The sequence below is a fragment of the Diospyros lotus genome, chromosome 15 (assembly GCF_014633365.1).
Source record: "Diospyros lotus cultivar Yz01 chromosome 15, ASM1463336v1, whole genome shotgun sequence".
NCBI classification, from domain to species: domain Eukaryota; kingdom Viridiplantae; phylum Streptophyta; class Magnoliopsida; order Ericales; family Ebenaceae; genus Diospyros; species Diospyros lotus.
Window position 1 is genome coordinate 34180588 of NC_068352.1, and position 27802 is coordinate 34208389.

At 39.1% G+C, this 27802-nt stretch overlaps 1 protein-coding gene across 3 annotated transcripts in view; it reads left to right on the forward strand.

Annotated features, from left to right (window-relative positions):
• Window positions 1-360: 360 nt before the first annotated feature.
• Window positions 361-27802, forward strand: part of LOC127791911 (B3 domain-containing protein Os07g0563300-like) — a 34480-nt gene continuing 7038 nt past the window's right edge. Inside the window, exons 1-8 of one of the 3 annotated variants that reach the window (XM_052322088.1) lie at window positions 361-746; window positions 1653-1734; window positions 1878-1976; window positions 2244-2380; window positions 2613-2712; window positions 3534-3708; window positions 4173-4252; window positions 20404-20479. In XM_052322088.1, the coding sequence (XP_052178048.1) occupies window positions 628-746; window positions 1653-1734; window positions 1878-1976; window positions 2244-2380; window positions 2613-2712; window positions 3534-3708; window positions 4173-4252; window positions 20404-20479 (868 nt within the window). In that variant the 5' untranslated portion in view covers window positions 361-627. Of the gene's footprint in view, window positions 747-1652; window positions 1735-1877; window positions 1977-2243; window positions 2381-2612; window positions 2713-3533; window positions 3709-4172; window positions 4253-4629; window positions 4690-20403; window positions 20480-27802 lie in introns of all 3 variants that reach the window. The other 2 variants (XM_052322090.1, XM_052322091.1) reach the window with 2 other exon arrangements.

The window sequence follows — 27802 nt, forward strand, 5'->3', positions numbered from 1 at the left end:
CAGTTGCACCTTAAAATTAAACGATATGTTCTTTTGTGCAAAAAAAAAGGTAAATTATTTAATTGGCAAAAAAAAAAGGTGTTTATTTATTGAAATTATATGTATATATTCACAGATGATATCTATTAAGCCGTATGTTTTCTTGATAAATAAAATGCAATGCAAGGTTGGTTGAACCGAAAATTTTCCTTTCCCTTCCCTTTCCTCCCCCACCGCACCCAAGTGCAGCTGACCGCATTACCTCGAAATTGAACTCTTGAATTCAAACAAATTTTGATTAGAAAAAAGAAAAAAGAAAACATAATACACACACACGCACACAATAAAATCAGATAAAGATATATGGGAGGGTGCGTGATGTGATGAGATTGTGGCAATGTCCAAAACGGAATCAGCTTCCTCCTCCTTGTATGTGAGCGTAAACACACAACTACTGAGGCCCGAGTGATGTCATAATTACAAGCTCCTCCTCCACCGTCTTTATCCGCCTTTCTTAGCCTCCTCTTCTCTAACAGATACATATCCAGTTCAATCACCGTTTCGATCTCTCTGTAAATCTGTCTCTTTCCTTTCCCCACCTCTGTATCTGTGTCTCGCTAGGGTTTATTGCTTTCCCCCTGGGCTTCAATGGCTGCTTCGTCTTCCAGAAAGACCTGCTTTCAGTGCGAGGACTCCAACTCCTCTGACTTCAGAAATGGCTGGCGCCTTCGCAGCGGCCACTTCGTTCAGCTTTGCGACAGATGCGCGTAAGCCCTTCTCCCCTCTCTCTTTGTGTGCCATAGGTTGACTGGCTTTTCAAATTTGCTTAAATGAATTTATGGCTAGTTGCAGCGTATCTGATAACGGTGTGTGCAACGATAGTGTGTGTGTTCCATCCATCTGGTCCCATTTTAAATTTGATGCAATTTTGCCCTCCCTCTGATTCAGATGCAAAAGCTTTTTATGTTTTCTTGCATGTCAAGCAATCTTGTAATTAGTGTACGTTGCACGAATATGGAGTGTATTTAGTTGCAACTGTTGCTAGGAATTATCAGATTGCTTTGGTAGAAATCTTTCCCTGTTGTGATCGCTCAGTTTGCAACTACGAGCGGACACAGTTGTGTTCCTTTAGCTTTTCGTTCAGGCTTAGGATCGTTGGGAAAAACCATTTGGCATATATGTATACTGCTGAATTTTTAGTTCCCTTGATGAATACATTAGCTTTTGTAGCCGCTTTCCATTTATGCTGCCTCTCTGATATTGTGAGGTTCATTGACTGAGAGTTGTTGTATTATACATACATACATATATACATACATACATATATATATATTGTGTTGCCAAGAATTTTATGTTAGGCATTTTGAACATGGGTTTTTTCCCTACTATCTGAAGAGTTTTTTTTTTTTTTTCCTTTTTGTTCTTTTCTTCTCACTCCTTAAACGTTTTATCTTTCCTGTTTTTAGCTCAGGGAGGGTTTTGCGAATCAAATTAGTGGAAGTCTGGCTTAATTTTTTATTACATCAGTTGTCATCTCTGGTCGCTTTCTGTTCTATTTAAATTTATGCTTCTTGCTTTGGTAGTATAATGGAAGGACATGAATGACACAATCTTATCATTTGTTGCACCTGTATACCGTTTTGGCCTCTGACTTGGTGCTTTTTATGCATTAGTTCTTTGTATGATGAAGGAAGATTTTGTGAAAATTTTCATTCCAATGATGATGGTTGGAGGGATTGCGAATCGTGTGGGAAGGTGAGGAAGTTGCTATATTCTGTATGTATATACATAAACATACCTATTGCATTCTTGGGGTTAAAGCAAATATCTAAACTGTGCATTGAAGATATTTGAATTCAAATTGCTTTTTATATGCTACTCCATTCTCATATTTGCAGTTGATTCATTGTGGATGTATCGTGTCATTCCATGCATATATGCTGTTGGATTTTGGTGGAGTGATCTGCATGGAATGCTCAAAGATGAATTTTATTCTGGTAAGAGGGACTAGTTCTTCACCCATCATGTACTCTGCCTTTCCTGGTCCTTATTTATATATCAACTGTGTGGTACTATGACCCTGGTGCCTTGTGCATTATCTAAGTCGTTACTTTGTGCTTGCTGTTTCAGTCCATCTCATGTGATTTTGTTTGTTTTTTGTTTTTTTAAGTACTTTCTAACTCAACAATTTCAGAAATCTTCTCTATTAGGGTGTGAGACCAATCTATTCTGTAAGATTTAATTCTCCACCCTTGTTATTTCAGGCACGAAAACGATGTCTATATTCAGAAAGCCGAATACAAAATGAAGTGTGTCAAGGGGATGCAACCAGGAAAATTCAGATAGATCCTCAGTACTGGCCTAGAGTGACTGACCCAGAGTTGCAACAGGTTTCGAAAAAGTATCCTCTGAAAAATCCAATTTTCTTCTGAAGTTATACATTGTTAGATAGATTTTTAGTTAGAATGTCAATCAACCTTGAAGTGAACAGAAGTTCTGAGTCCAATTTGCCTTGTATCCCACTCATTTTTTTCCCCCTGCAATAGGGGATGGATTTCATGCAAGCCTTCTTTTCTCTTATTCTGTCTATAACTTGGGACCATTTGATTTGAGAATCCTTGACTATATCTTAGAACAAAATCTATTGTTGTTCCTTTGTTCGAGAAATTATTGTCTGCTAGTGATGCTGATCACAAGCTGGCACGTCTTGTGATACCAAAAAAATGTGCAGAGGTGGGCCTTCCCTCTCTCTCTCTTGGTTTTAAATTGTTACTAAAGGTATTTTAATGCTTAAAGTTGACATGTGTTCATTATTTAGATATGGTACTGCTAATTTTTAGGTCAAATAAAGTCCAATCTAACAGGTGGCATCTTGATAAAATCCTGAGGGATGCTTAGAATGTTTTTCATGTTAATTAGAATTTAATCATCAATTCATGCAACTTTATCTCGCCAACTCTTCAGACCATTTTAATTGATGAAGCATCTGCATTATGGCAGACTTAAAGATTTTCTCTGGTTCCAGTCAGTTATTCGTACTTGTTTATGTGGGGTTTAAGGACTTAACAGGCTGTAAGTTCATTACCTGCAATGCAGATTCCCCTGTCATAAAATTCCTTTAGCTCAGCGTGTAGCGTGGGATGTTCTAATATCTTCATCCTCATGTTTTTTCTTGACTCTTACTGCAATGTGCTGCAAAAGTTTTATTTCCTTTTCTCAATCACAATCTAGTACAAAGAGTTCTGTAAAACAGTGAAAAATGAACAACACAAGAAAAAGCTACAAAAAATAAGACTTCCCTTCTTGAGGTAATGAATCTCAAGGGTCGTGAATCAATTTATGGTGTTTGGATATATGTAAGATCTCACTTGATGGGGTGACACTTGTCTGTGGTCTGTTCACTCTGCATTTTGCTATGCCCCTTGTTATAATAAGACTAATGACTTCCTTTGGATGCTGAGGACCAATGAGCCCGAGGCACCATAAAAATTTATTAATACACATTCTTAATGTCTTGCATTAACTTATGTTACCTAACCCTAATCATCAAGCAGGCTTTTTTCCCCAAGATTACTTCCCCACACGGCTGCTTGGTCAAAATCCAAGATACAGAAGACAAGGAGTGGGAATTCCAGTTCCGATACTGGCCTAATAGTGGGAGCAAGATGTATGTTCTGGAAGGGCTTAGGGATTATATGGCGTCAATGCAATGGCAAGCTGGTGACACAGGTGAGCTTCCCGAGTTGCTACTGGAAAAGGTTAAGTGGACCTTTATCTTTTACTTCCTAATTTTAGGTCTAGTATATAATCAAATTGATACTGCTGACTTGCCTTTCTATGCATGTAACTAAGCAGTCCATAGATCTTATTAGTGATTTCAAGTCAAATTGTCATTCTCTAAACAATTATATTATTTTGTAGCTTCCATTTCAAATACTTCATAATTGCATTCTTTGATAACATGTGCTCTGATGTTGGTTCCTCCTTGATGGATCCAAATTCTTCAATCATCTTCATAAGTCATAACTTCTCAATATACGTCAACTAATGACATCGGGTGTCATGTCGTTATTACCTGAAAATTTGTTAGGATGCTTATATAAACATATACAGACTTGTGATTTTCCATGCACCTGCCAGTGATGAGTTTTTTATTTTTTTCTACTTAGGACTAATAGTGTGTTTCTTTCTAGTGATATTTTACAGGATTGAACCGGAGAAAAAGTTGGTCATGGGATTGAGAAAGACTCATGCTGTTATACCAGCTTGTGAGGTATGACAAAAATATGTTATGATATTATATGCTTAGAGTGGATTGTTTTACTGGATGAACCCTATAAGAATAACTGGGGCATTTTGTCTATTGTTAAATATTGACTGCATGGATATCCCACATATGTTATGCTGATGTTGCTTCTGTTGTATTTCACTGGGCTAATTGAAAATAAAAATCATGGGAGATTGGAAATTGGATGCCACTAAAGTTTTTTTTTTATGGATTTCTTTTAAGATCACTAAATTGTTCAAAACCCGGCAAAGAATGCTTGTTTATCACATCTGCAAAATTTTGGAAAACTTTCTCTAGTTCTCCTCATGTGTATTATTAAGTCATTGACATCCCATTATCATCACAAGCTTTGATTCCATTAGGTGGGGTCTGCTACATAAATTCAATATCTCCAATCATCTCTATCTATGGCCGCACCATCTGTAAGGACATTATATCTCATATCATGCCTAAGGGGTTTTCTACTATGTTTTCTTGCTCTTCCTCTGCCTCTTTATTGTAAACTTCTTCCATTCCATTCACTTGTATCGTAGGTGCACTTATTGGTCTTTTTCTCACATATTGAACATCATCATAATCATTTCATGTGCATTTTATCTTCAGTAGATGCCATTTCAACCTTATTATATATACTCTTGTTCGTAATTTTTTTTTAAGTGGCTGCAGATCCATTGCAACACCTTTATCTTTGTTATGTTCATGTTTTGCACGTGTTGGTGTTTAATTGCGTAATATTCCTAGCTAAATAACAAACAGTCTTTGTTTTTAGCTTTAAAAGGATTATATGATAGCATAAAATATTGTGTACATTTCTTTATTTTAACCATTTTATCTTAGTTTTGTCACTATCATCTTCAATAATTTCTTTCTTTTTGAATGATTGATCTGACACGTAGTAATTAAAATTGTATTGGATCAACCAGTTCAGCTAAGGATCAATGACTAGCTAGTTGAGTTCAAGAAAAGATCGAGGATGTGTATAAATCGGTCAAGGTCGACTGATTTTTCTTTTTTTTTTTCCAAGTACTGAATAATCCAGACTCTTTTTGGTTATCAGCTCTAGTACCAATTGTTAGGCATCCAACATATGTTACTTGATACAGTATAAAAAACATAGAATAAATTGTCATACCCATACAAGATCAAAATTACACACACATAAATTAACACGATTCTACAAATTGCATGCCTCCTTGAGCAAAGGAGGAACAAAGTTTACTATTGAGCAAAGGAGGAACAAAGTTTACCATGTGAATAATGGGTTACAAAAGAGAGAAACTATATCACTCAACCCCAACCCAATATATCCAAACTCATTGTCTCATTGAGATTTATCGCTCCCTAAACAGCACCTAATTAATGCCCTACCACCATCTAATAATCAAATATGAGGCTCTATTTGCAGAGAGAATAAGATACATCAGAAATTTAAAACTGATTTGAGTTTTTGATTGGGTATACAAATCCTGTCTCTATTATATTTTGTTTTGGGGGTCTTCTGATTTAACTCTTAATTTTAGTTCATGATTGGTTCTTTTTTTGTGACCATTTGGGTTTTGACATCCACACATAACCAAGATGGATTTGGTAAGATCCAGATTTGATTCCAATGGATATGATTGCCCTATATAATGTTTCTTATATGGATAATTCTGATATTGCTTGATATAGTGATTTGACCCAATTTGATAGAGCCCTTTTGACTCCGTTTGAGCCATTGCCTACTTGAATTAGTTTTGGTAACTAACAAATGGTGACTACCTTCTTGATTGGTTGTGGAGGCTTCTTGTATGGCAGCTATGGTGGCAGCCCAAGGGTGGGGGCATGTTATTTCTCCCCAATGGGCTAATCTTCCTTGCTTCGTCTTCAATGGCGGAGTTTTGAGGTTGTTGGTCCTTGTGTCTTGGATTTTCTGACACTCTTGCCTTACCATAGGGGTACAAGAAGACTGGTGGTTGAGGCTTTTATTAAGCATTTGGTGTGGACTTCCTCTCTTTGGCCTGTAACACCCCAAACATTTCTAGAATTTTGGCTGAGCTATTTTTGTGGAAATTTATTTTTGGGATAATTAATTTCGAGAAATAGCGATTCAATATATTACTTGAATTTTTGGAGACACAAATATTTTTCTATGACAAGATAGATGATTGGGCTAACTTATTAAACGGATGAGAATGATTGGGAATAGAATATCAACAGGGAAGTGAGATCAACTGCTGGATGTCAAGTTGGCTAGTGAGGGACCTGAACTTATGAAGTTTGATATTACGGTAAGAGGTTAAAGGACTTTTAGAAAATAAATGTCATAATTGGACTCCTCGTGTCAAAATGAGTTCGTAGACATATGACTTGATAGGTTTTGAGGAAGTGTGCCATGAGCATGATTTTTAGGGAAAAATACCAAGTAACATGAAGAACAACAGTGAAGTTGACAAGGCCTAATGTATGCTTTGATAAGTGTCATGATGGTTTTAAATGAAGAAAGAGAGACAAGAATAAGCAATGATGGCCTATTTTATGGGGTTTCTTGTAAGAGAAGAGGAGTGGGAGAGCATGGCTGAAGCATGCTTGCCCAAATCTAAAGAGTGAAGGGAAAAGAGAATGGGATATTTTTAAATGATGAAAATGCCCCTAATCCTTTAATAGTATTAAAAGGGGCTAAGAGACCCATTGTCCTAATTTTGGTGGAGGACTAGTCAGGGCTTGATAGTGGCTATGAACAAGGAAGAAAAGAAATAAGGAGAAAAGAAGTAGAGAGAAAAAGGGAAGGAAAGAAGAGGAGAAGAAGAGATTGAAGCTAGCATTCATATCCTTTAGATCTGTTGAAGGAAGATAAAATGAAGATACAGAAGTGATACGTGGTTGTGTGTTGTGTTTGAATAAAAGTCGAAAGGAGATGAGATGATAAGGAGTATTTGAAACTAAAGAGATAAGAAAGATGAGAAGATAGAGATAAAGTGGTTTGAGGAGATGAGAAGATAAAGATAAAGTGGTTCCATAAAAATAGGATAAAACTACCACTTGAGTTTAAATCCTACCCTATTTGTTTTGTAACATATTTGAACTTGTATTTTGTATCCTATCCCTGTATTTTAGGAGGAAACCGTGGCCTAGCTCATGTATAAATACTCATTCAAAACTCAATACGAAGTGAGAAAATAAGTGCTTTGTTAGTCTTGAATTCTACCTAAGGTATTCCTACTTAGGTTATTTAATTTGTTCATGGTATCAGAGCCACTGATCTTGTGTTTGAATACCTTGTCCTTCTCCTTCAACAAGCAGTAGCATTCATGATGGTCGACAATCCATCGACGAGTGGAACCTCCACCACCGGTTCTACACCCAACAAAACCACACAAGTTCAGGTTGTTCCAATTTCTTTGGACAACCATACCCTTCAAATAACACAACAAAAGTTGAATGGGACTAATTTTTGAGAATGGTCCAATCAGTTTTGTTGGTTTTCAAAGGAAAAGGAAAGTGGGATATCTTACCAGTGCCACTTCTATGCTAGATACTGAAGTAGCGGCCTATGAAGTCTGGGATGCTGAGAACTCAATTGTGATGGCTTAGCTTATTAATTCTATGGAGCCAAAAATAGGTAGGACTTATTGTCAGGGTCTTAGTCCTGACAAGGTAATGAGTGAGGGGAATTAGGGTAGGAATGAAGAGAGAAAGAAAGAGAGAGGAAGAAACGAGTGGGAGAGTGTACAGAGGGGAATTGAGAGATAGGGAAGGAATTGAAAGTTGTCAAAGAATTCATCGATGCCTTTTTATTGAGAGGGTGTTAGATTGGGAGCACTGACAGTCCTCAATTCAAGTCCAAATACGCACTCAAAACACCCTTACACACATTGGTTTAATTCAATACAGAAATATAACAAGAATAGAATTGAAAAGATTGAATAAAGAACATGCAAACCACACAAGAAACACCTAACTTTTATCTTGGTTCAGATAGCATAAAACGGTCCTACATCCAGCTTCTGATCAGAGAGAGCAATCCACTATGATCTTGATGAAAACAATACAAGATTATCACTTGCACAATCCCTTCTCTCACTGATACACGAGAACTCTCACTATGAGATTACAAGACTATCTTCTCTAGCTTTCTCTCACAATACAACTTTCGCACACAACAATGAGAATAATCAATCACTTGTCCCCTGCAATTTACCCCGCATCTCTTATTTATAGACTTCAGAGCGTGAGTTACAAAGGGAGATATAACCGGGACATTTCCCTAACTATCCCTCACTTAATATAACATACAATTAGCCTAAATTACCTAACTGACACTACCACACGTATAACCTCAAATAAACATGTCCAAGTCTCTCTAATTTTCCAGCCACTCAATACAAAACTGAATAACAGAGGGAAAGCCCCTTTATATAGGCCCATCCTCCTACTTGATGGCGTCAAACTCTGGTTTCAGAACAGAGAGAGCAATAACCATAAAAAACTTCTCTCGTTGAACAATTTGTTCGGTGCGGGTCGTAGTGAGAGGAAGAAGAGAATCAAATTCTTGCATGAGAGCCCGAACATGCCCCAGATAAGATTCCATGGACGACTCTTGCTTGAGATTCTTGATATTAGAAACCACAGTGTACAAACGTTGGATGTCGTTTATATAACATTCTTCAGCTTCCTTCCACACATTAACACAAGTTTCAAAGGGGCAAAAGAGCTGCATGATGGAAGGATCAATAGACTGCCATAGGAGGCTACATAACTGGGCATCAACTTGTTCCCATCTAGCTCGATTCGCTTCTGGCACACTTTCAGCCTTTGTGGTAAGATGATCCGCTTGGCCTTGCCCTTTGAACCACATTTTGACAGAGGCTGCCCATGAGAGATAATTGGTCTTCCCTATCAACTTGACAATGGTAATATTGGTTGTCCCAAGATTGGAGACAGTAAAGGATTGAGAGGCAGTAGGGGCAACAGGTGCCGAAGTGGGAATAGCATTGGCAGAAACGGCGTCACTAAAATTAGACATGGCGAGGGTTTCTGTTACATCCCGTTCGAGCGATAGAAAGGTCTGGAACAACTTATCCTGATGGGCCTACGCGAACTTCTCAGGGCGGTCACCCATCCCTGGATTACCCCAGGTCAAGCACGCTTAACTTGGGAGTTCTTTACCAACATTCAACCCAAAAGGTATCCAGCTGATGTTGTTTCCTTTCTTACACTATCCTCAATATATACTAATCTCTCTGGGCTCTCGGGGTATTACATTCTCCCCCCCTTAAGCACATGACGTCCTCGTCATGCGACCTTACAACTAGTCCCAGCTCTCCCTCATCCAGTGTCCCCGGTCCAGTACCCTCAGCCTTGGGCTAGTACACGGTCCCTAGTCCAGTACTCCCAGCCTTTGGCTAGTACACGGTCCCAAGACACGGCCCGGGTCGGCTCTGATACCACCTGTAACATCTCGTTCGAGTGATAGAAAGGTCCGGAACAACTTATCCTGATGGGCCTACGCGAACTTCCCAGGGCGGTCACCCATCCCTGGATTACCCCAGGTCAAGCACGCTTAACTTGGGAGTTCTTTGCCAACATTCAGCCCAAAAGGTATCCAGTTGGTGTTGTTTCCTTTCTTATACTATCCTCGATATATACTAATCTCTCTGGGCTCTCGGGGTATTACAGTTTTGACACTGGAAGTGGCTTGAGGAGTCGCCGGCGATCAGATCTGGAGAAGCTGGAAAAAAGTGGCTGGTGGATGCGTTGTCACGCGCTGGCGCGTGGAGACAGAGGCAGCAATACGCGGCGGTGCGTGGGTGGTCCGGCGGCGGCGAGTCTTCGGCGGTCGGTAGATCTAGGGGCGGCAAACCTGATGGTGGTGGCGGTGTTATCCAATGGTGGCTGGACAGTGGGGTTTTGGTATTGGGAAGTGATGGTTAGGGTTTGACGGCTAGGGTTTTGGTTGCTAGAAAAAAAAAAAAACACAGTGGGGCTAGGGTTTTTTTCTCATTGGTGGCTCTGATACTATGTGAGAAAATAATTATGAGAAAAAACCTAAGAGACTAGCCTCTTTTAGCTTGTTATTTATAATAAGTATAATGGGTCTTAAAGCTATGGGCTTAATCTAATTACAAAAATAAATCACACACATATAATAACTATAATATATACTAATAATTCTAACACTTATCATTGGTGATAATATCTAAGAAATAGAAAAGCTTAAAGAGCAGTTATAACAAGTTTTTTTGAAGTAAAAGACCTAGGATAGTTGAGGTATTTGCTAGGAATGGAAATGGCTAGAAGTAAAGAAGGCATTTGCATCTCTCAAAGGAAATACATACTGGATTTACGAAAGGAAACATGCAAGCTTGCCTGTAAACCAATCGGCACACATCGGGAGCCAAACTGGAAGAATAAAGATGGAACAGAATGCCTGGTAGACAGAGGGAGATACCAATGGTTAGCGGGCAAATTGATTTACCTATCTCTTTCACGACCTGATATTGCATATGTAGTGAGTGTAGTGGGCCAATTTATGTATGCACCCACTAGCAAACACCTCAATGTTTTTTTTTTTCTGTAAATGAGAGATTCATAAAACGCAAACCAAAGCCGAAATGGCTACAAGCTAAGGCCAAGGCATACCCCAGACAGACCAAAAACCTGGGGCATGAACATAACAACGATCACCCACTGGGAAAGGGCTGTCATATTCTCATATACCTTAGAGGTATACCTAGGAAAGGGCTGCTATTTAGAAAGAATGAGGACCGAGGAATAATGGAATTCGTGGATGCTGATTGGGTTGGATCTATTGATAGCAGGTCTACATTAGGCTATTGTACTAAGGTATGGGGAAATCTTGTTACACGGAGAAGCAAGAAGCAAAATGTGGTTGCTTGAAGTAGTGTAGTGGAAGAGTACCGAGCCATTGCTCAAGGTATTTGTGAAATAATTTGGCTCGAAAAACTAATGAAAGATTTGAATGTACCTATATCTACTCCTACAAGGTTGTACAGTGACAGCAAATCAGCAATAAACATTATGAATAATTCGGTACAACATGACTGAATGAAGCAAGTGAGGATTGATTAACACTTTGTTAAATAGGAAATTGAAGATGGAGGGATTTTAATCTCACCTATATCCCTACTGAGTCTCAAGAAGTTGATATTTTTACTAAAGCTATGACTAAACAAGGGTTTGAATTGATTAGAGGCAAGCTGAGAATGAGTGTCATCTTTTCACTAGGTTGAGGGGAAATGTTGAAGGAAGATAAAATGAAGATACAAAAGTGATATGTGGCTGTGTGTGTGTGTTTTTGAATAAAAGCTGAACAGAGATGAGATGATAAGGAATATTTGAAACTAATGAGATAAGAAAGATGAGAAGATAAAGAGGAGATGAGAAGATAGAGATAAAGTGGTTTGAGGAGATGAGAAGATAAAGATAAAGTGGTTCCATAAAAATAGGATAAAATTACCACTTGAGTTTAAATCCCACCCTATCTATTTTGTAACATATTTGAACTTGTATTTTGTATCCTATCCCTATATTTTAGGGGCAAATCGTGGCCTAGCTCATGTATAATACTCATTCTAAACTCAATACAAAGTGAGAAAATAAGTGCTTTGTTAGTCTCGAATTCTACCTAAAGTATTCCTACTTAGGTTATTTAATTTGTTCAAGCTCTAACCTTCATTTTCCTTAAGGTATGGGGTATGAACAATTTCTTTACAAATATTATTTTGACATGATAAATAGATTGCACATGGTTATTTTGAATGTCTTGCATGAAAATGTTGAAAACGGTGATGCATGTGCTAGTTTGATAGTCTTGAAAATAATGTGTTGAAGTTGCAATCTATGAAAGCCTTGTTACATTTTGTGTTGATAAAATGTTATCCATGCCAAATGTGTTTTTGCATGATGATTGTTAAATGCATAGCTCACCCCCAAATATACTTTTGTATAAATGTATATATATGTAGATGTGCAAGTAGAACATCCCAAAGGAGAGGAGAAGCTCGTTGGGTAAAATGTGATTACATTGGATTTTTAATTATTTTGCAAGGCCGAAACCTATTTTGTGATCTTAGCAGAGAAAGAACTTAGTATAATTTCTAACTGTGTATCAAGATAGTGGGATTTGATGCAATATTTACTCTATGGATTTTATTTGATGTAATGGGAAGCTTGAATAGAAAATTTGAGGTTTAATATTTGAGAGTTGAACTTTGGAGCTCGTTGGACAGTGCAGGGTTTGGAGATGCAAGGATAAGGAAAAAAAAAAAATACAATAGCATGGCTGAACTGAGGGTCAACCATCGGAGATGACCCTTGGAAGACCCTTGGCCAGAAGGGCAAAGGACCAGCCTCGGCCTTGGGGGCCCTTTTTATGATGTGAAGCTGGGAGCATTTTGCTCCCAGCACAAGGGTAAGGGGGGTGGCATTTAATTGCCGTCCCAAGACAATATATAAATTATTATCTTAAATACATACATATGTATACTAACAGAGAAAAATACATGCATATATATACAAATGTAAAAAAAATGAGTTAGAATAAAAGAGATTAAAAGGTTGTGATGATGCCACACATTTTGGGAATAGAAATTTGAAGGGACACTACTGAAGACCAAATTCGCAGTGTCTAAATGGATTTTAATTGCAGTTTAAAATTTGAGATTCAATCCTATGCTTTTGTATTATTTATTTATTTCCCTTAATTGATAAACTAAATTAAGGGTGTCACCCACTAGAGTTTGGAGGGATAAACTTAATCCAAGGTCCGAGGTTTAAGTAAACTCTAGCAAGGTAAGTGGGAAATATAAATGTATTTGTCTGTGGCATTTATTAAATGAATTAGTCATTTATTGGAAGAAAAAAAATCCCACTATAATTGGGTGATGAATAACATCCGGGAAAAGAATGGGGTGTTGTAGGATCTCTCTTTCAGGTGAGGAGCTAAAATTAGAGTCAACCTCAGCTCTCCTATGTTGCAGCGGATCTTGCAATGGCTATGGGCTTTTCTTTTTGGCAATGGGCTTGCAATGGGTGTTAGTAACTCACTCTCCCTGCTACTTGTCAATCAGCAACCAACCACTTCTCTCTAGCGAGCATTGCTGAGTCTTCTTCATGCGTAGTGAACAGGGATGGTCATTTTGGATGGCAGGATTGGTCATGTGAAGCTCCTCTTCTCAAAACACAGTGGCACACTCCTTTTCTTCTACAACACAAGGTTCAGAAACAAGAAGCCTTCTTCAGTTTGGCTTCTTTCTTCGATGATGATGAGAGCTTCCAGCAAGCTCTTTTGTCCATCCACCAGTGGCTGGGTCACAAAACTAGCAAATTCTGGTTATTCAAATGGGTTATAGAACAAGGGGTTTCCAATGGTAGCTACCGCTTGCTTGCTTCGTTGGTTAGTGGGGCTGCAAACTGTCAAGAATGACCGGAGAAAAGAATTCAATCTTATTTCTCTTGAAGGGATTACTGAATTTATGTACAAAGCAGCCTATCAGAATAGGATGTTTCCAAATCAGAATAGGAAGTTTCCAAATCTAGATTTGGATACCTATACAATTTAGGATACAACTAATTTAGAATACAATCACAGCCATAAATCTTTAGAAAGGAAAAACAATTAAGTGATATGTCTTGCCCGAGAATGAGGACAAGATATATCTCATATCTTTGACACTCCTTCGCAAGATTGTGAGTGGATGTCATACATTTCAATCTTGTTCATCAACCTTTGACACACAGCTGCAGGTAAATCCTTGGTCAACACATTTGCCAATTGGTCACTTGAGGATATATATGGGGTGCAAATTAGGCCATTATCCAATTTTTCTTTAATAAAATGCCTATCCACTTCAACATACTTTGTTCGATCACATTGAACAGGATTGTGGGCAATGCTTATAGTTGATTTATTGTCACAGTAGAGTCTCATAGGAGCTGTCCATTTGATTCTAAGATCATCTTGCCACGACTCTGATTAAGGGCTGGGTAATTGTGGGAATTCGGTTGAATTCCAATAAAGAATATAAGAATTAAGAAAGGAATAGATAGAATGAGGAAATGAAGAAAGAGAGAATGAGAGGGAATGAGAGAGAGAACGAGAGAGAGGGAGAGATAGAAATGAGAGAAAGAACTTGTTATTCTTTGATGATCCTTCCTCTTACTGCTGTAGGATACTTATAGATTCTCTAGCAACCCTAATAGAAAGTATAACAATGTAACAACACAGCTAACTAATCATAACAGTAAAACACTAAGTTGTTGCACAATTAACTAACTAACTAACCTCCTAACCGCCCAACTAGTTAACAACTAACGACTACTATCGGCCCCTTTACTGGTATCAGAATCAACATTCCCTGGCTATAATTACTACAATTGGTAGTAGTTGATTTCGACGGCTTTTGGCGGAATTGGTAGAGTAGAGATATTATTTGATTCTAATGAGTACAAGAACTCCGACGAGTTTAATTGGTTACAGAGTGATAGGTGAGTGCAAGCATCCGAACGGAATCGAGGACGATTCAAGAATTTAGGTGAATTTTGACTAGTGGTCGGTGATTGGGTAAGAAGTGGACGCAGGCTTGGGGTGATCTTGAATCCGCAACAAATCGAACGCAGAACTGAAGGCTGTGACTACGAGGATTCTCAGCTCGGAGGTTGAAGGCGAAGTGGTATCAACGAAGGTGGTAGTGGATCGCAGCAGACGACAAAGGACTCCCAATGGAATCGACGATTGAAAGGGGGTGGGAGATCGACCCATTAGTAATGTTGGAAGGACCGAGCCGTAAGCAACAAAAGCAGGAAGGTATCTGAAGGTTAGCGGAGCCGGCGATCATAGGTAGACAATTGGCTGACTTGGAGCCCTTGGACGGTCATTGGGTGAGACGAAGGTGCCGATTCCAACGAGAAAGGAAGGCGTGAAGTGGGAAGAGGTCTGGGTGAGCGAGAACCCCAGCGATTGCACTGGCCGATTGGTATCGGGGGTGATCGAAGCCGATTCGGCGAAAGTACAACAATTCTTGTTTTTCGTTTGAAGGTGAAGTAGATCAGGCGAGTCCTCCGACCAATTCTTGGTGGCTTTGATGGTGACATAATAGGTTTGGGCGCAGGTTTAAGAATTGGTCTTAATTAAAGTTCAAGAGCATTGCTTCTCGGTTGAGAATTCGAAAAATTTCAATAGCTGATTCATGCAAGCTCGTAGTAGTGGGTTTGGATTTTTGAAGGCGACTCCTGATGGTTGATTCTTCTCGGTTGTACAAGTCTTGGAAACAACTCAAGAGGTAATTGACAGATTGCTGTTTAGAGGCGAATTTTTAAGGATTGGATTTGTGGAGATGGAGAACGGATTCCAGGAGAAAGTCGCTAATCTCAGTAAAAAATTGGACGACTTAATGATTTTGATTTCACTGAAATTTCACATCAATTTACCAAAGGAATTCTTTCCAAGATCCACTACAGAATCGATCCAACAGGAGCTGGAATCCTACCAAGGACCTCCAGTCTGCAAGAAGTGGATGAACTACCTGCAAGGGATTGGATGGGAATCGAGAGTTGCAACGAAGAATTCAATAACCTAACACAAGAAGACTCTGCCATGAATTATAAGGTAAGATTTGAGGAATTGAAAGTGCTAGCGCTCAATTATGAGCCAACCTTGATTGAGTCTTATTTTGTATCAAGATTCATTAATGGCCTCAATGATACGCTAAGGCCTATGGTGAAAATGTGTTGTCCTACTACGGTGGAACAAGCGACGGAGAAGGCGAGGCAACAAGAATTGGCACTGGATGCCATTTGTAGGAAGCATGGAGATGCTGCTTAGAAGTTATCTTAAGAGCAGCTAGTAGAACAAAGGTATTTCTACAGCTAACCCTAGTTTGTAGCAAGAAGTTGATAAATCAATTGAAGTGAATCAGGCAATTCCGGATGCTAAGGAAGGAATGACATATGCTGGAGAAAGCAACGTGACACCATTGGAGGAGGTAACTGTTGAAGAAGAACCTGTGATGTACACCAACAATCAGGAAGGCAAAGATGTTGCGAAGTTAGGAACATAAACAATCACCGCAACCTTAGATTTTGAAGATCTTAAATCTCTTTCTCTTGAAGGAATAGGACTGGAAGATTTTGATTCATTAGGAAAAGTAATTGGGACACCAATTAAGGAGAAATTGGTTGAAGAAGAACCGTTGGTGAATGAAAGCTAGCATGAAAGAACTCAGGAGGAACAGAGGACACAATTGAAGCAAGATGAATGGAAGAAGCGTGATGAGTCTCGGAAGATTGTGGAAGAGTTTTTGCTGTTTTGCGTGTTCCAATTCCAATTGGTGAGCTGCAATATCAAATCAAATCTTGGCTTGCAGCGAAGTTTGAGTTCCTTCCCATTACTGTAAAGGGTATTATTGGTGATATATTGGTAGATGACCTGGTCTTAGCAAAGGTTAAGGAACATATCGGAATTTACAGCGTGGATATGGAGATCGTCGAGGTTTACATTTTATATTTGCAAGACAAGCAAAAGAAGCATAACATAAGAGAAAGAAGGAGAGAGTGGATAAGGAGAAGGAAAGAAAGGAAAAAGAGAAGAAGAATAAATCAGATTGTGAGGGCTAGAATTGGATGAAGAACATGGTTAGTAGTTGCAAGTTCTTGGAGACAAGAACTCTTGAGGAGTGGGGAATTGTTATGACCCTAGGGGTAATCCGTAAAGGGGTTGGTAGTAGTTGTTAGTTGTTAACTAGCTGGGGGGTTAGGAGGTTAGTTAGTTAGTTAATTGTGCAACAACTTAGGGGCTTTTCTCTTTGTATTTTAGTTTTGAGTTTTGAATTCATTTTCAATTTTGTGTTTTGAGTGTTTAATTTGAGATTGTTGAAAATGCGTTCTTTTTGTTGAAATGTTGACAGGTTTTAAACTCTTCCAAATGAACAGAAAATAAGAACTTATAACCTGTAAATATAGTTTTTCAGTAAAATGAAGGAAAAAATTTAATTGCTATAAGAAGGCACACACATAATTTCATAAATGAGAATGCCTCTTTTATAGGCTTACAAGAACTAAAATTCCTAAAAAATCTCAACCACTACCAAATTTAATCTGCACTACATCCACTAAGCAGAAAATTAAGGAGAAAGAAAACTGATATGAGATAAAATCAATGACTAAGTCAAACTAAGACTTTTTCAAATAAAATTAAAAAATTAAAAAAACTTTTGAACTCATAAGCGTCAAACTTGAAGGCAAACTCTCATGAATTCTAACACTTTTTTGTCTGTACATTTTCTGTGTTTTGGAAATTTTGAACGTGTTTGTGATGAAAACAACCAAACTGACTTTTTTGTTGTTTTGAGTTTTCTTTACAAAATTTTTTCTTGTTTTCGAAAATGCATTTTTGAAAATATGAAAGTAAACATATTTTCATTGTTTTGGAGAACTGAAAACGGCCTGAAAACAGTAAGGAAAATAGGGCCTTATTTGTTGTTAGGGTTGCTAGAGGATTTATAAGTATCCTAGGGCAGTCAGAGGAAGGATCATCGAAGAATAACAAGTTCTTTCTCTCATTTCTATCTCTCCCTCTCTCTCTCGTTCTCTCCTTCTTCCTTTCCTCACTCTGTCTGTTCCTTTCTTAATTCCTATCTTCTTTCTTGGAATTCAACCGAATTCCCACAATTACCCAGCCCTCAATTAGAGGGCTTGACACATCCAATAGTATTTTAAGCCATAGTAACTCACACATCCCTGGAGCTATTAACCTAAATTTTGCTTCAGCACTTGACCGAGCCACCACACTTTCTTTTTGCTTCTCCAAGTCACAAGATTACCCCTTAGAAATGTGCAATAATCGGATGTAGACCTCTTATCCACCATAGATCCAGCATAATTAGCATCTGTGTAGGCTTCAAGAGATATAGTTTCTCCCTTTTTGAATATAATACCTTTCCCGGGGGTTCCCTTTAAGTAGTGTAAGATCTTATACACTGCTTTTAGATGAGTTTCTTTTGGGTTGTGCATGAATTGGCTAACCACACTTACTGCATAGGCAATGTCTGGCTGAGTATGAGCTAGATAAATGAGCCTCCTGACCAATCTTTGATAGTGCTGGAATTATGCTAATCTAACCTTGATCCTAGAATATTCTAGGATCGGTGTTCTATGTAAATATCATGTAAATATAGAAAGATAATAATGGTAGGATGCTGTCAATTATTTTTTTCCTTATTTGCTAGTAGTCATCTCCTTAAAAGAGGATGTTGTACACATTTATTTTGTATCAATGAAGAGATTTCTGGGTCTGATTTCTAAGTTGGTATCAGAGCCAAATTAAATCACAGCCATACACTGTGAAAAAACCCTAGGCTGCTCTGTCAGTCATCTGGAATCACCAAGCTGCCAGTGCTTCTCCGTCAACAACCCTTAGTCGCTGCCGATCTCAAATCTGTTGGCCCCTCTCCATCGGCAACTCTCGGTCGCCATCCCCAAACAACACCGATGCCGCCGATCGCGTTCCTAGACGCTGTCGACCGCTCGCGATTCCTGTGCTGTCGCTCGCGATCCCTGTGCTGCCTTCTCCCAGCGCGACGCTGGTAATTTGCTGCCTTCTCCCAGCGTTGTCTCCTTCCAGCGCTGCTATCTCCACCTCCTAGCGCTGCTATCGTTGCCTCCCAGTCGCTGCTTCCTTCTCCCAGCGTCATCTCCTTCCACCGCTGCTATCTCCACCTCCTAGCGCTGCTGTCGTTGCCTCCCAGAGTCATTGCTGCCCTTACACTAGCAGCTTCTGATTGTATCAACCAGTTTAGTCTTTCTCAGCCATGTCCGAAGTTACCTCTGAAATCTCTACAGTTGCTGTCCCACAAAAGTGCCAGCAACCTAGCCAACCCGTTCTGTCCAAATCACCACTATCTGCTTAAATGGTGATAACTTTCTTCGTTGGTCTCAATCAGTCCGGATGTATATCCGTGGGCAAGGGAAAATTGGCTATCTTACCGGGGACAAGAAGGAACCTACAGCAGATGACCCATCCCGTTCTATTTGGGATGCTGAAAACTCCATGGTAATGACATGGCTAGTCAATTCCATGGATGAAGATATCAGTTCCAATTATATGTGCTATCCTACTGCAAAGGAATTGTGGGACAATGTCAATCAGATGTACTCTGACCTGGGGAACCAATCTCAGGTTTTTGAATTACCTCTGAAACTAGGAGAGATCCGACAAGGAGATAATTCTGTCACTAAGTACTTCCATTCTTTGAAGCGATTGTGGCAAGATCTCGATCTCTTTAACACATATGAGTGGAAATCTACAGATGATTGCAACCACCACAAGAAACTAGTTGAAGATAGTCGTATTTACAAATTTCTTGCTGGCCTTAATATTGAGTTTGATGAAGTGCGAGGAAGGATCATTGGCCGGTCTCCTCTTGCGCCTATTGGTGATGTATTTGCTAAAGTTAGACGAGAAGAAAGCCGAAGGAGTGTCATGCTAGGAAAAAAGGCCACTGGTGAGTCATTTGAAAATTCTGCCCTAGTTGCTGATTCTACTGCCTACAAGGCTGCAAATTACCAGCGTCAGAGCAATGAGCAACCTCGGGTCTGGTGTGACCATTGTAACAAGCCACGCCATACTTGTGAAACTTGTTGGAAAATTCATGGCAAACCTGCCAATTGGAGGAGCAGTAAGGAAGGAGACAAGAGCCACCGTGGGGTCCCTACTGCCAATGGGGTCGATACCAGTCCCTTCAACAAAGAGCAAATTGATCAATTTTTGCGGCTGTTAAAATCCAATTCCTCATGTGGTATTCCTAGTGTTTCCTTGGCACATATAGGTAGAAAACCTAACGCCCTTTCTTGTCTTCATTTCTCTCCATGGGTTATAGATTCCGGAGCCTCTGATCATATGACTAGTTCTTCTCATTTTTTTAATACCTATACTCCTTGCTCTGGAAATGAAAAAATTAGAATTGTCGATGGTAGTTTTTCACCTATTGCCGGCAAAGGACTTATTAAACTGACTGAGAATATTCATCTCACTTCTGTCCTTCATGTTCCTAACCTAGCTTACAATCTTTTGTCGGTTAGTAAACTATGCAAAGATTCTAACTGTCGTGCTACTTTCTTTGACTCATTGTGAATTTCAGGACCAGACTTTGGGGACGATGATTGGGTGTGCTAGGATGATTGAAGGTCTTTACTACTTTGATGATATCTCTGTTGGTAATAAAAAAGCTCAGGGCTTTAGTAGTACTAGTTCAATTCTTGTTCCAGATACAATTATGCTATGGCATCTTAGACTAGGCCATTCTAGTTTTGTTTATTTGAAACGTTTCTTTCCTGAATTGTTTAAAGGAATGGATTTTTCACTTTTTCAATGTGATAGTTGCATCTTGGCAAAAAATCATCGTTCTACATATTTACCAAAACCCTACCAAGTATCCAAACCTTTTTATATAATTTATAGTGATGTTTGGGGTCCATCTAAAATTTCTACTCTCTCTGGCAAACGGTGGTATGTTACCTTTATTGATGATCATACACGTCTGTGTTGGGTTTATTTGATGCATAAAAAATCTGAAGTGGAATACTTATTCAAAAAATTTTATACTATGGTTGAAAATCAATTTCAAACCAAAATTAGTATTTTACACTCTGAAAATGGCACCGAGTATTTTAATGAGCACTTGGGGGATTTTTTGAAAGCTAAAGGTATTCACCATACATCTACTTGTCGGAATACTCCTCAACAGAATGGCATTGCTGAACGTAAAAACATGCATTTACTCGAAGTCGCATGTGCCATAATGTTTTCTATGCATATTCCAAAATATTTATGGGGTGAAGCTGTTTTGATGGCATCCTATTTGATAAATAGGATGCCCACTAAAGTGTTAAAGTACAAAACCCCTCTTGAGTGCCTAAGAGAAGTTTTTCCCAACATTCGGATTTTCCTATCAAGGTTTTTGGGTGTACTGTGTATATTCATATCCCTATCAATTTCGTTCCAAACTTGACCCTAGGGCTATCAAATGTGTTTTTTTGGGTTATGCCTCACATTTATGATCCTTACACCAAAAAAATCCATATCAGTATGGATGTTTCGTTTTTTGAAAAACAACCCTATTTTACCCAAAATTCTCTTCAGGGGGAGACATATGAAGTTGACGATAATTTTTGGGATGTTTTTGTCCCACTCCCAAATGCAATTTTCCCTACTCAAGAACTACATGTTTCTAATAATGGTCACTTAGGAGATTTTGGTTCTTTGGTGCCAAGTGAAGGGGTTTCTCATGCAGAGAGAGAAGTACTACAAATCGATCATCACGATCTGAATTCTAAGCTTTAGGTTTATACTAGGCAGAGATTTAATCAATGGAACAAAGACTTGAATGTCAACTCTGCACAAAACCAGTTTGAAAACTCGAGCAATGGCACTGTAAGTTCAAGAAATCCTACTTCAATGTCTAGTTTGCTTCCTTCAATTGTATCCAATAGTTCCCCAGTTGATTCTTCAAATATTAACAATTGTTCTCCTACTATTCCTGATCTTGATATTCCTATAGCAATTAAGAAAGGTGTCAGAAGTTGCACAAAACATCCTATTGCTAAATATCTCTCTTACCATAGACTATCAAAAAATCATAAAGCTTTCACATTTAGGATTTCACACTTGTTTGTTCCAAGGAATATACAGGAAATGTTGAATGATCCGAATTGGAAATTAGCAGTCACAGAAGAGATGAATGTTCTAAGCTGAAGTAGCACTTGGGAGATACTCTACCTGCCCAAAGGCAAGAAAATAGTAGGATATAAGTGGGTGTTTACAATAAAGTGTAAGGCTGATGGGAGTGTTGATAGATACAAAGCCAGACTAGTCGCTAAAGGCTTCACCCAAACTTATAGGATTGACTATCAGGAGACCTTTGCTCCTATTGCTAAAATAAACTCTATTAGAGTCTTGTTGTCTCTTGCAATAAATTCAGATTGGTCTCTACACCAGCTTGACGTCAAAAATGCGTTTTTTAATGGTGATCTTGAAGAGGAGGTCTTCATGAGTTTGCCTCTAGGATTCGAAAAGAAATTTGGGAGCGACAAAGTATGTAGACTAAAGAAATCCCTGTACGGTCTCAAATAGTCACCGAGAGCATGGTTTGAACACTTTGGAAAGACAATTACCAGTTATGGCTTCCTTCAGAGTCAGACAGAGCACACTATATTTTATAAACATTCAAAAGATGGTAAAGTTGCAATTTTGATTGTTTATGTTGACGACATTATTTTAACTGGTGATGATGAGACAGAGTTAGCAGCCCTTAAGAAGAAACTTGCTAAGGAGTTCCAAATTAAGGACTTGGGAATTCTAAAATACTTTCTTGGAATGGAGTTTGCAAGATCCAAAGAAGGTATTTTTGTCAATCAGAGAAAATATGTACTTGATCTTCTTGGAGAGACAGGTTTACTCTGTTGCAGGGTGTTGGAGACTCCCATTGAGCCTAATGTGAAACTATAGGCTACTAAAGCTGAAGAAGTGAAGAACAGGGAACAATATCAAAGACTTGTGGGCAGGTTAATTTACTTGTCTCATATGCGGCCTGATATTGCTTTTGCAGTTAGTATGGCACGTCAATTTATGCACTCACTAGGGCCAGAGCATTTCGAGATGGTCTACAGAATTCTAAGATATCTAAAAGGGACACCTGACTAAGGGCTAATGTTCAAGAAACATGGTCACTTGCAAGTTGAGATCTACACTGATGCAGATTGGGCAGAAAGTATTGATGATAGAAGATCTACTTTAGGCTATTGTTCTTTTGTTGAGGGAAACCTAGTCACCTGACGAAGTAAAAAACAAAATGTGGTGGCTAGAAGTAGTGCAGAAGCAGAGTTTAGAGCCGTTGCCCATGGAATTTGTGAGGGAATGTGGATCAAACGAATACTTGAAGAGCTGAAGTTTTCACTCTGTACCTATAAAAGTCTATTGTGACAAGACAACAAAGCTGCTATTTCACTAGCTCATAATCCAGTATTACATGATCGTACAAAATATATAGAGGTGGACAAACATTTCATTAAGGAGAAGATCGATGCTGGAATAATATGCATGCCATACCTTCCAACAACAGAACAAATTGCTGATGTTCTAACTAAGGGTCTACACAAGAAGCAGTTTGATAAACTTATTGGCAAGCTGGCTATGGAAGACATCTACAAACCAGCTTAAGGGGGAGTGCTGGAATTGTGCTGATCTAACCTTGATCCTAGAATATTCTAGGATCAGTGTTCTATGTAAATATCATGTAAATATAGAAAGATAATAATGGTAGGATGCTGTCAATTATTTCTTTCCTTCTTTGCTAGTAATCATCTCCTTAAAAGAGGATGTTGTACACATATATTTTGTATCAATGAAGAGATTTCTGGGTCTGATTTCTAAGTGATAGGATCCTTTATCTACTACACCATCTTTTGGAACCTCCCCTAATTGGTGATTAGGTTCAATTGGAGCGTCAATTGCCTTACTTCCCAACATTCCTGTTTTAGCAAGTAGGTCTAATACGTACTTCTGTTAGGAGATAAAGATTCCATCCTTAGAATGAGCCACTTCTATGCCCAAAAAATACTTCAATCTGACCAGCTCTTTAATTTCAAATTCTTTAATTAGACACTCCAATTGAACCTAATCATCTCCGGTGACTGCAATGTCATCCATATACGCTAACAACACTGTCACTCCCCCTATAGCCAAGCGGTGCATGAACAAGGTATGATCCCCTTGGCTTTGCTTGTATCTTGTACCAAGCATCGCCTTGTCAAGACTTTAGGTTAAGGGCTGGCAATTGGCGGAATTCTAGTATGAAACAGGATTAAGAAAGAGAATGAGGTAGGGAGAGAATAGAGAACGAGAGAACGAGAGAGAGAAAGAGAACCAAGAAGACGAGAGAGAGATTTGTTATTTAATCCAAGCGTGACTTCTCCTTCTACAATAGCCTACTTAATAGGTGCATACTCAATCAGTTGGAAGGCTAACTTCCTTTCTTGTTAGTTACAACAGGCCCTCCCAAGAGTTCCCTACAGTTACACCCTCTATTTATTACACTTCTACCCCCAAGTCATAACAAATTCCCCCCCCCCCCCCCCCCCCCAATTGAAAGAATTCTTGCCCTCAAGAATTTAGAAGAGGTTGATAGCATGAGGGAATTGCTTCAACAAATCTGTCAAATATTCCCATGTTGGCTAGTTTGAGGGTAAGTGTGACCATCTTACCAAGACTCGAGTAATAGGTGTCGTACCTTGATAGATAACCCTCCTCTCTACCAGTGCTTGGGGCTCAACAATAACTTCACCCTCAGATTCTTCTTCCATAAGGGGCAAAATCGAGTTGGTGGCAGTAGTGGGACCAACTCTCTTCTTTAACAATGAAACATGGAATATCGAATGCACTTTCACCCCTCTAGGCAGTTGCAACCGATTAGCTACCTCTCCCACCTTAGCAAGTATAGTATAAGGTTCAAAGTACTTTGAACTAAGTTTTAACACTGGAGTATTGGAGAAGGTAGGCTGAAGGAAACGCTTTACCTTAAGAACCACCTTGTCACCCACAACAAATGCCTTTGCACTTCTCTTCCTATTGGTAGTCTGCACCATCCAATTGTGGGTTGCAGCTAACTCTCTCTTTAGATTTGTCAACACCTCCTACCTCTACTGGAAATAACGCTCCACTTCAACCATGGAGGCTGAGGAATTAGATAGAGCTGGTAGTAGGGGTGGATTAAAACTAAATAGTGCTTCAAAAGGAGTCTGCTTGATAGCACTATGGTAACTCAAATTGTACCACCATTGTGCTAAAGATAAGCCCTTATTCCAACTCCTAGGGTTAGTAAATCACATGCATCGTAGGTATGTCTCAAGACATTGATTAACCCTCTCCGTTTGATCGTCAGGATTCCATGAATCTTCCCTAGTGAATCCAAAAATAGTCGTGCAACTTCTTGAGCTGAGACAGAGTGGGTGAGGCTAAGAAAATGGGCAAATTTCGCTAATCTATCCACTACCACCAAGATTACATCTTTGCCCTCCTTTTTTGGTAAACCCTCTATGAAATCCATAGAGATCCCCTCCCAAGCTTGATTTGGAATATGTAATGGTTGTAGTAACCCCGACAAAGCAACCTGTTCATGTTACGCTAGCATAAGGGTGAACCATGCAATGCTTGCATGATATGAGTCTTCAGCTGCTTATCATTTCCCACAACAATCCTCCCTTTGAACCTGATCACTCCATTATAAAGTGTATATTTGTGCTAATCATTAGGGTGGACAGCTAATTGAGCCAATAACCTTTGCAGCCACTCCGTATGAGCATAACTTCCCACAATATCCTTGACCCAATTTGGTGTTACTGCCACAATAGCTTGAGTTTGACAAGCCCCTTTTTCCTTCCTTTGAGATAGGGCATCAACCCCCAAATTCTCGTTTGCCTTCATATATTGGATTTTGTAATCCAATCCCAAGACCCCCTTCCTTTACAAATGAGTATGCAATTGCTGCTGAAGCAAGAACTATAGGCTTTCATGGTCTGTCTTCATTACAAAAGGATTGCTCTCCAAATAATGCCGCCACCTATCCACTGTCACAAACACAACAATCAGCTCTTTATCATATACACTTAACCCTAAATGTTTAGGAGCCAAACCTTGGTTAATGTAAGCCAACGGTCTCCCCTCTTGCATAAGCATAACCCTCACTCCACTGTCACAAGCATCAGTCTCCACCACAAAGGGCTTAGAAAAATTGGGCAATGCCAAAACTGGAGCTTGGGTCATAACCTTTTTAAGGGCCCCCAAAGCTGCCTTTGCTTTGGGATTCCAATGGAAGTTAGCCTTCTTAAGAAGCTCAGTCAAAGGGTTACTTATCACTCCATAATGCTGAATAAATTTTCTGTAATACCCTGTCAATCCCCAAAGTCCTCACAGCTCCTTAATCGTTGTAAGTCTAGGCCAACTCACCATAGCTTCAATTTTCTTTAGGTCAGTATTTACTCCCTTCCCTGAAATAATATGGCCCAAATATTCTACTTCTCTTTTGGCAAAAGTACACTTAGACAACCTGCCATTCATTTGATTAAATCTAAAGACTTTGAAGGCAGTTCTAAGGTGGTATAAATGCTGCTCAAGGTCTGAGCTGTACACAAGGATATCATCAAAGAAAACAAGTATGAATTTCTGTAAATAGGGACTAAAAATTTGGTTAATTAAAGCTTGAAAAGTGGCTGGGGTATCAGTGAGTCCAAATGGCATAATAGTGAACTCATATAGGCCTTGGTTTGTTCGAAATGTTGTTTTTGGTATGTCAGAAGGTTTCATTTGTATTTGGTGATATCCGGGTCTAAGGTCCAACTTAGAAAAAATAGTAGCATAGGTCAGTTCATCAAGCAAGTCCTTAATAATAGGTATAGGAAATTTGTTTTTAATGGTGAAAAAATTGAGTTGTCTATATTCCACACAAAATCACCAAGTGCCATCCTTTTTTTTTACAACGAGCACTGGTGAGGCATAGGGGCTTTAGCTGGGTTGAATGATGAAATTGGCTAACATTTCCTTGACTTGCTTTTTAATCTCAGTTTTTTGTATAGGTGCATAGCGGTAAGATTGAATGTTCACAGGTTCAATATTAGGTTTAAGGTGTATTGAATGGTCAAAAGGTCTTTGAGGGGGTGATGATGTGGGTTCCAAGAATAAATCCTTAAATTCATTCAACAATAGGTGCAAGTTATCACAAGTGCTTACCTCTGTTAGGAGTTGGATTATTGTTGGCCTTGCATCTGTTTGTTGGTCCTCCATCTCCACTCCGCCTTCTTCATATTCCATTGCTTGTATAGAATATAGCTGGGTAATGTGCTCCCTTTTCTTCTACATTAGCTTTTGTAATTTTCTTTCCGAAATCATCTTACACTCCCCCTGCTCTAGGCTGCCCCCCAAAGTTAATTTTTTTCCTTCCCTTTCCACTATCACCTCTAACTTGTTGAAGTCAAAGGTCAATGGACTCACAGTTTTCATCCAATCGACCTCTAAAACAATATTACACCCCCTTAGCTCCAATACCCTCAAGTCAGCCACAAATTTGACCCTTGCATCAACCACTTGAAATTGAGGCACTTGTGATAGCTATACATTCTATTTCTATTTGCCACCATTACCAATAGAGGGATTGTCTCAGTCAATTCACACTGGAGACTGACGACAGTAGCTTTATTCAAAAAGCTATGGGTGCTGCCGTTATCTATCATCACTGCCAACCTTCTTTTTCCCACCTGACCTCTAACCTGAATGATTTTCCCAGTGGGGCCTCCCTTTAGTGCATGGAAGGAAATCTCACCTTCTTCATCCCCTTGTGCCTCCTCTTCATTTTCCTCAACGACTTATTCTTCCAGCCGTTCCTCTTCTTCCTCACCCTCTTCATCAGAAGCTTCCATTTTCAGCATTAATCTCTTGCATTGATGCCCCGGTTCGTACTTCTCCCCACACTTGAAGCATAGGCCCAATTG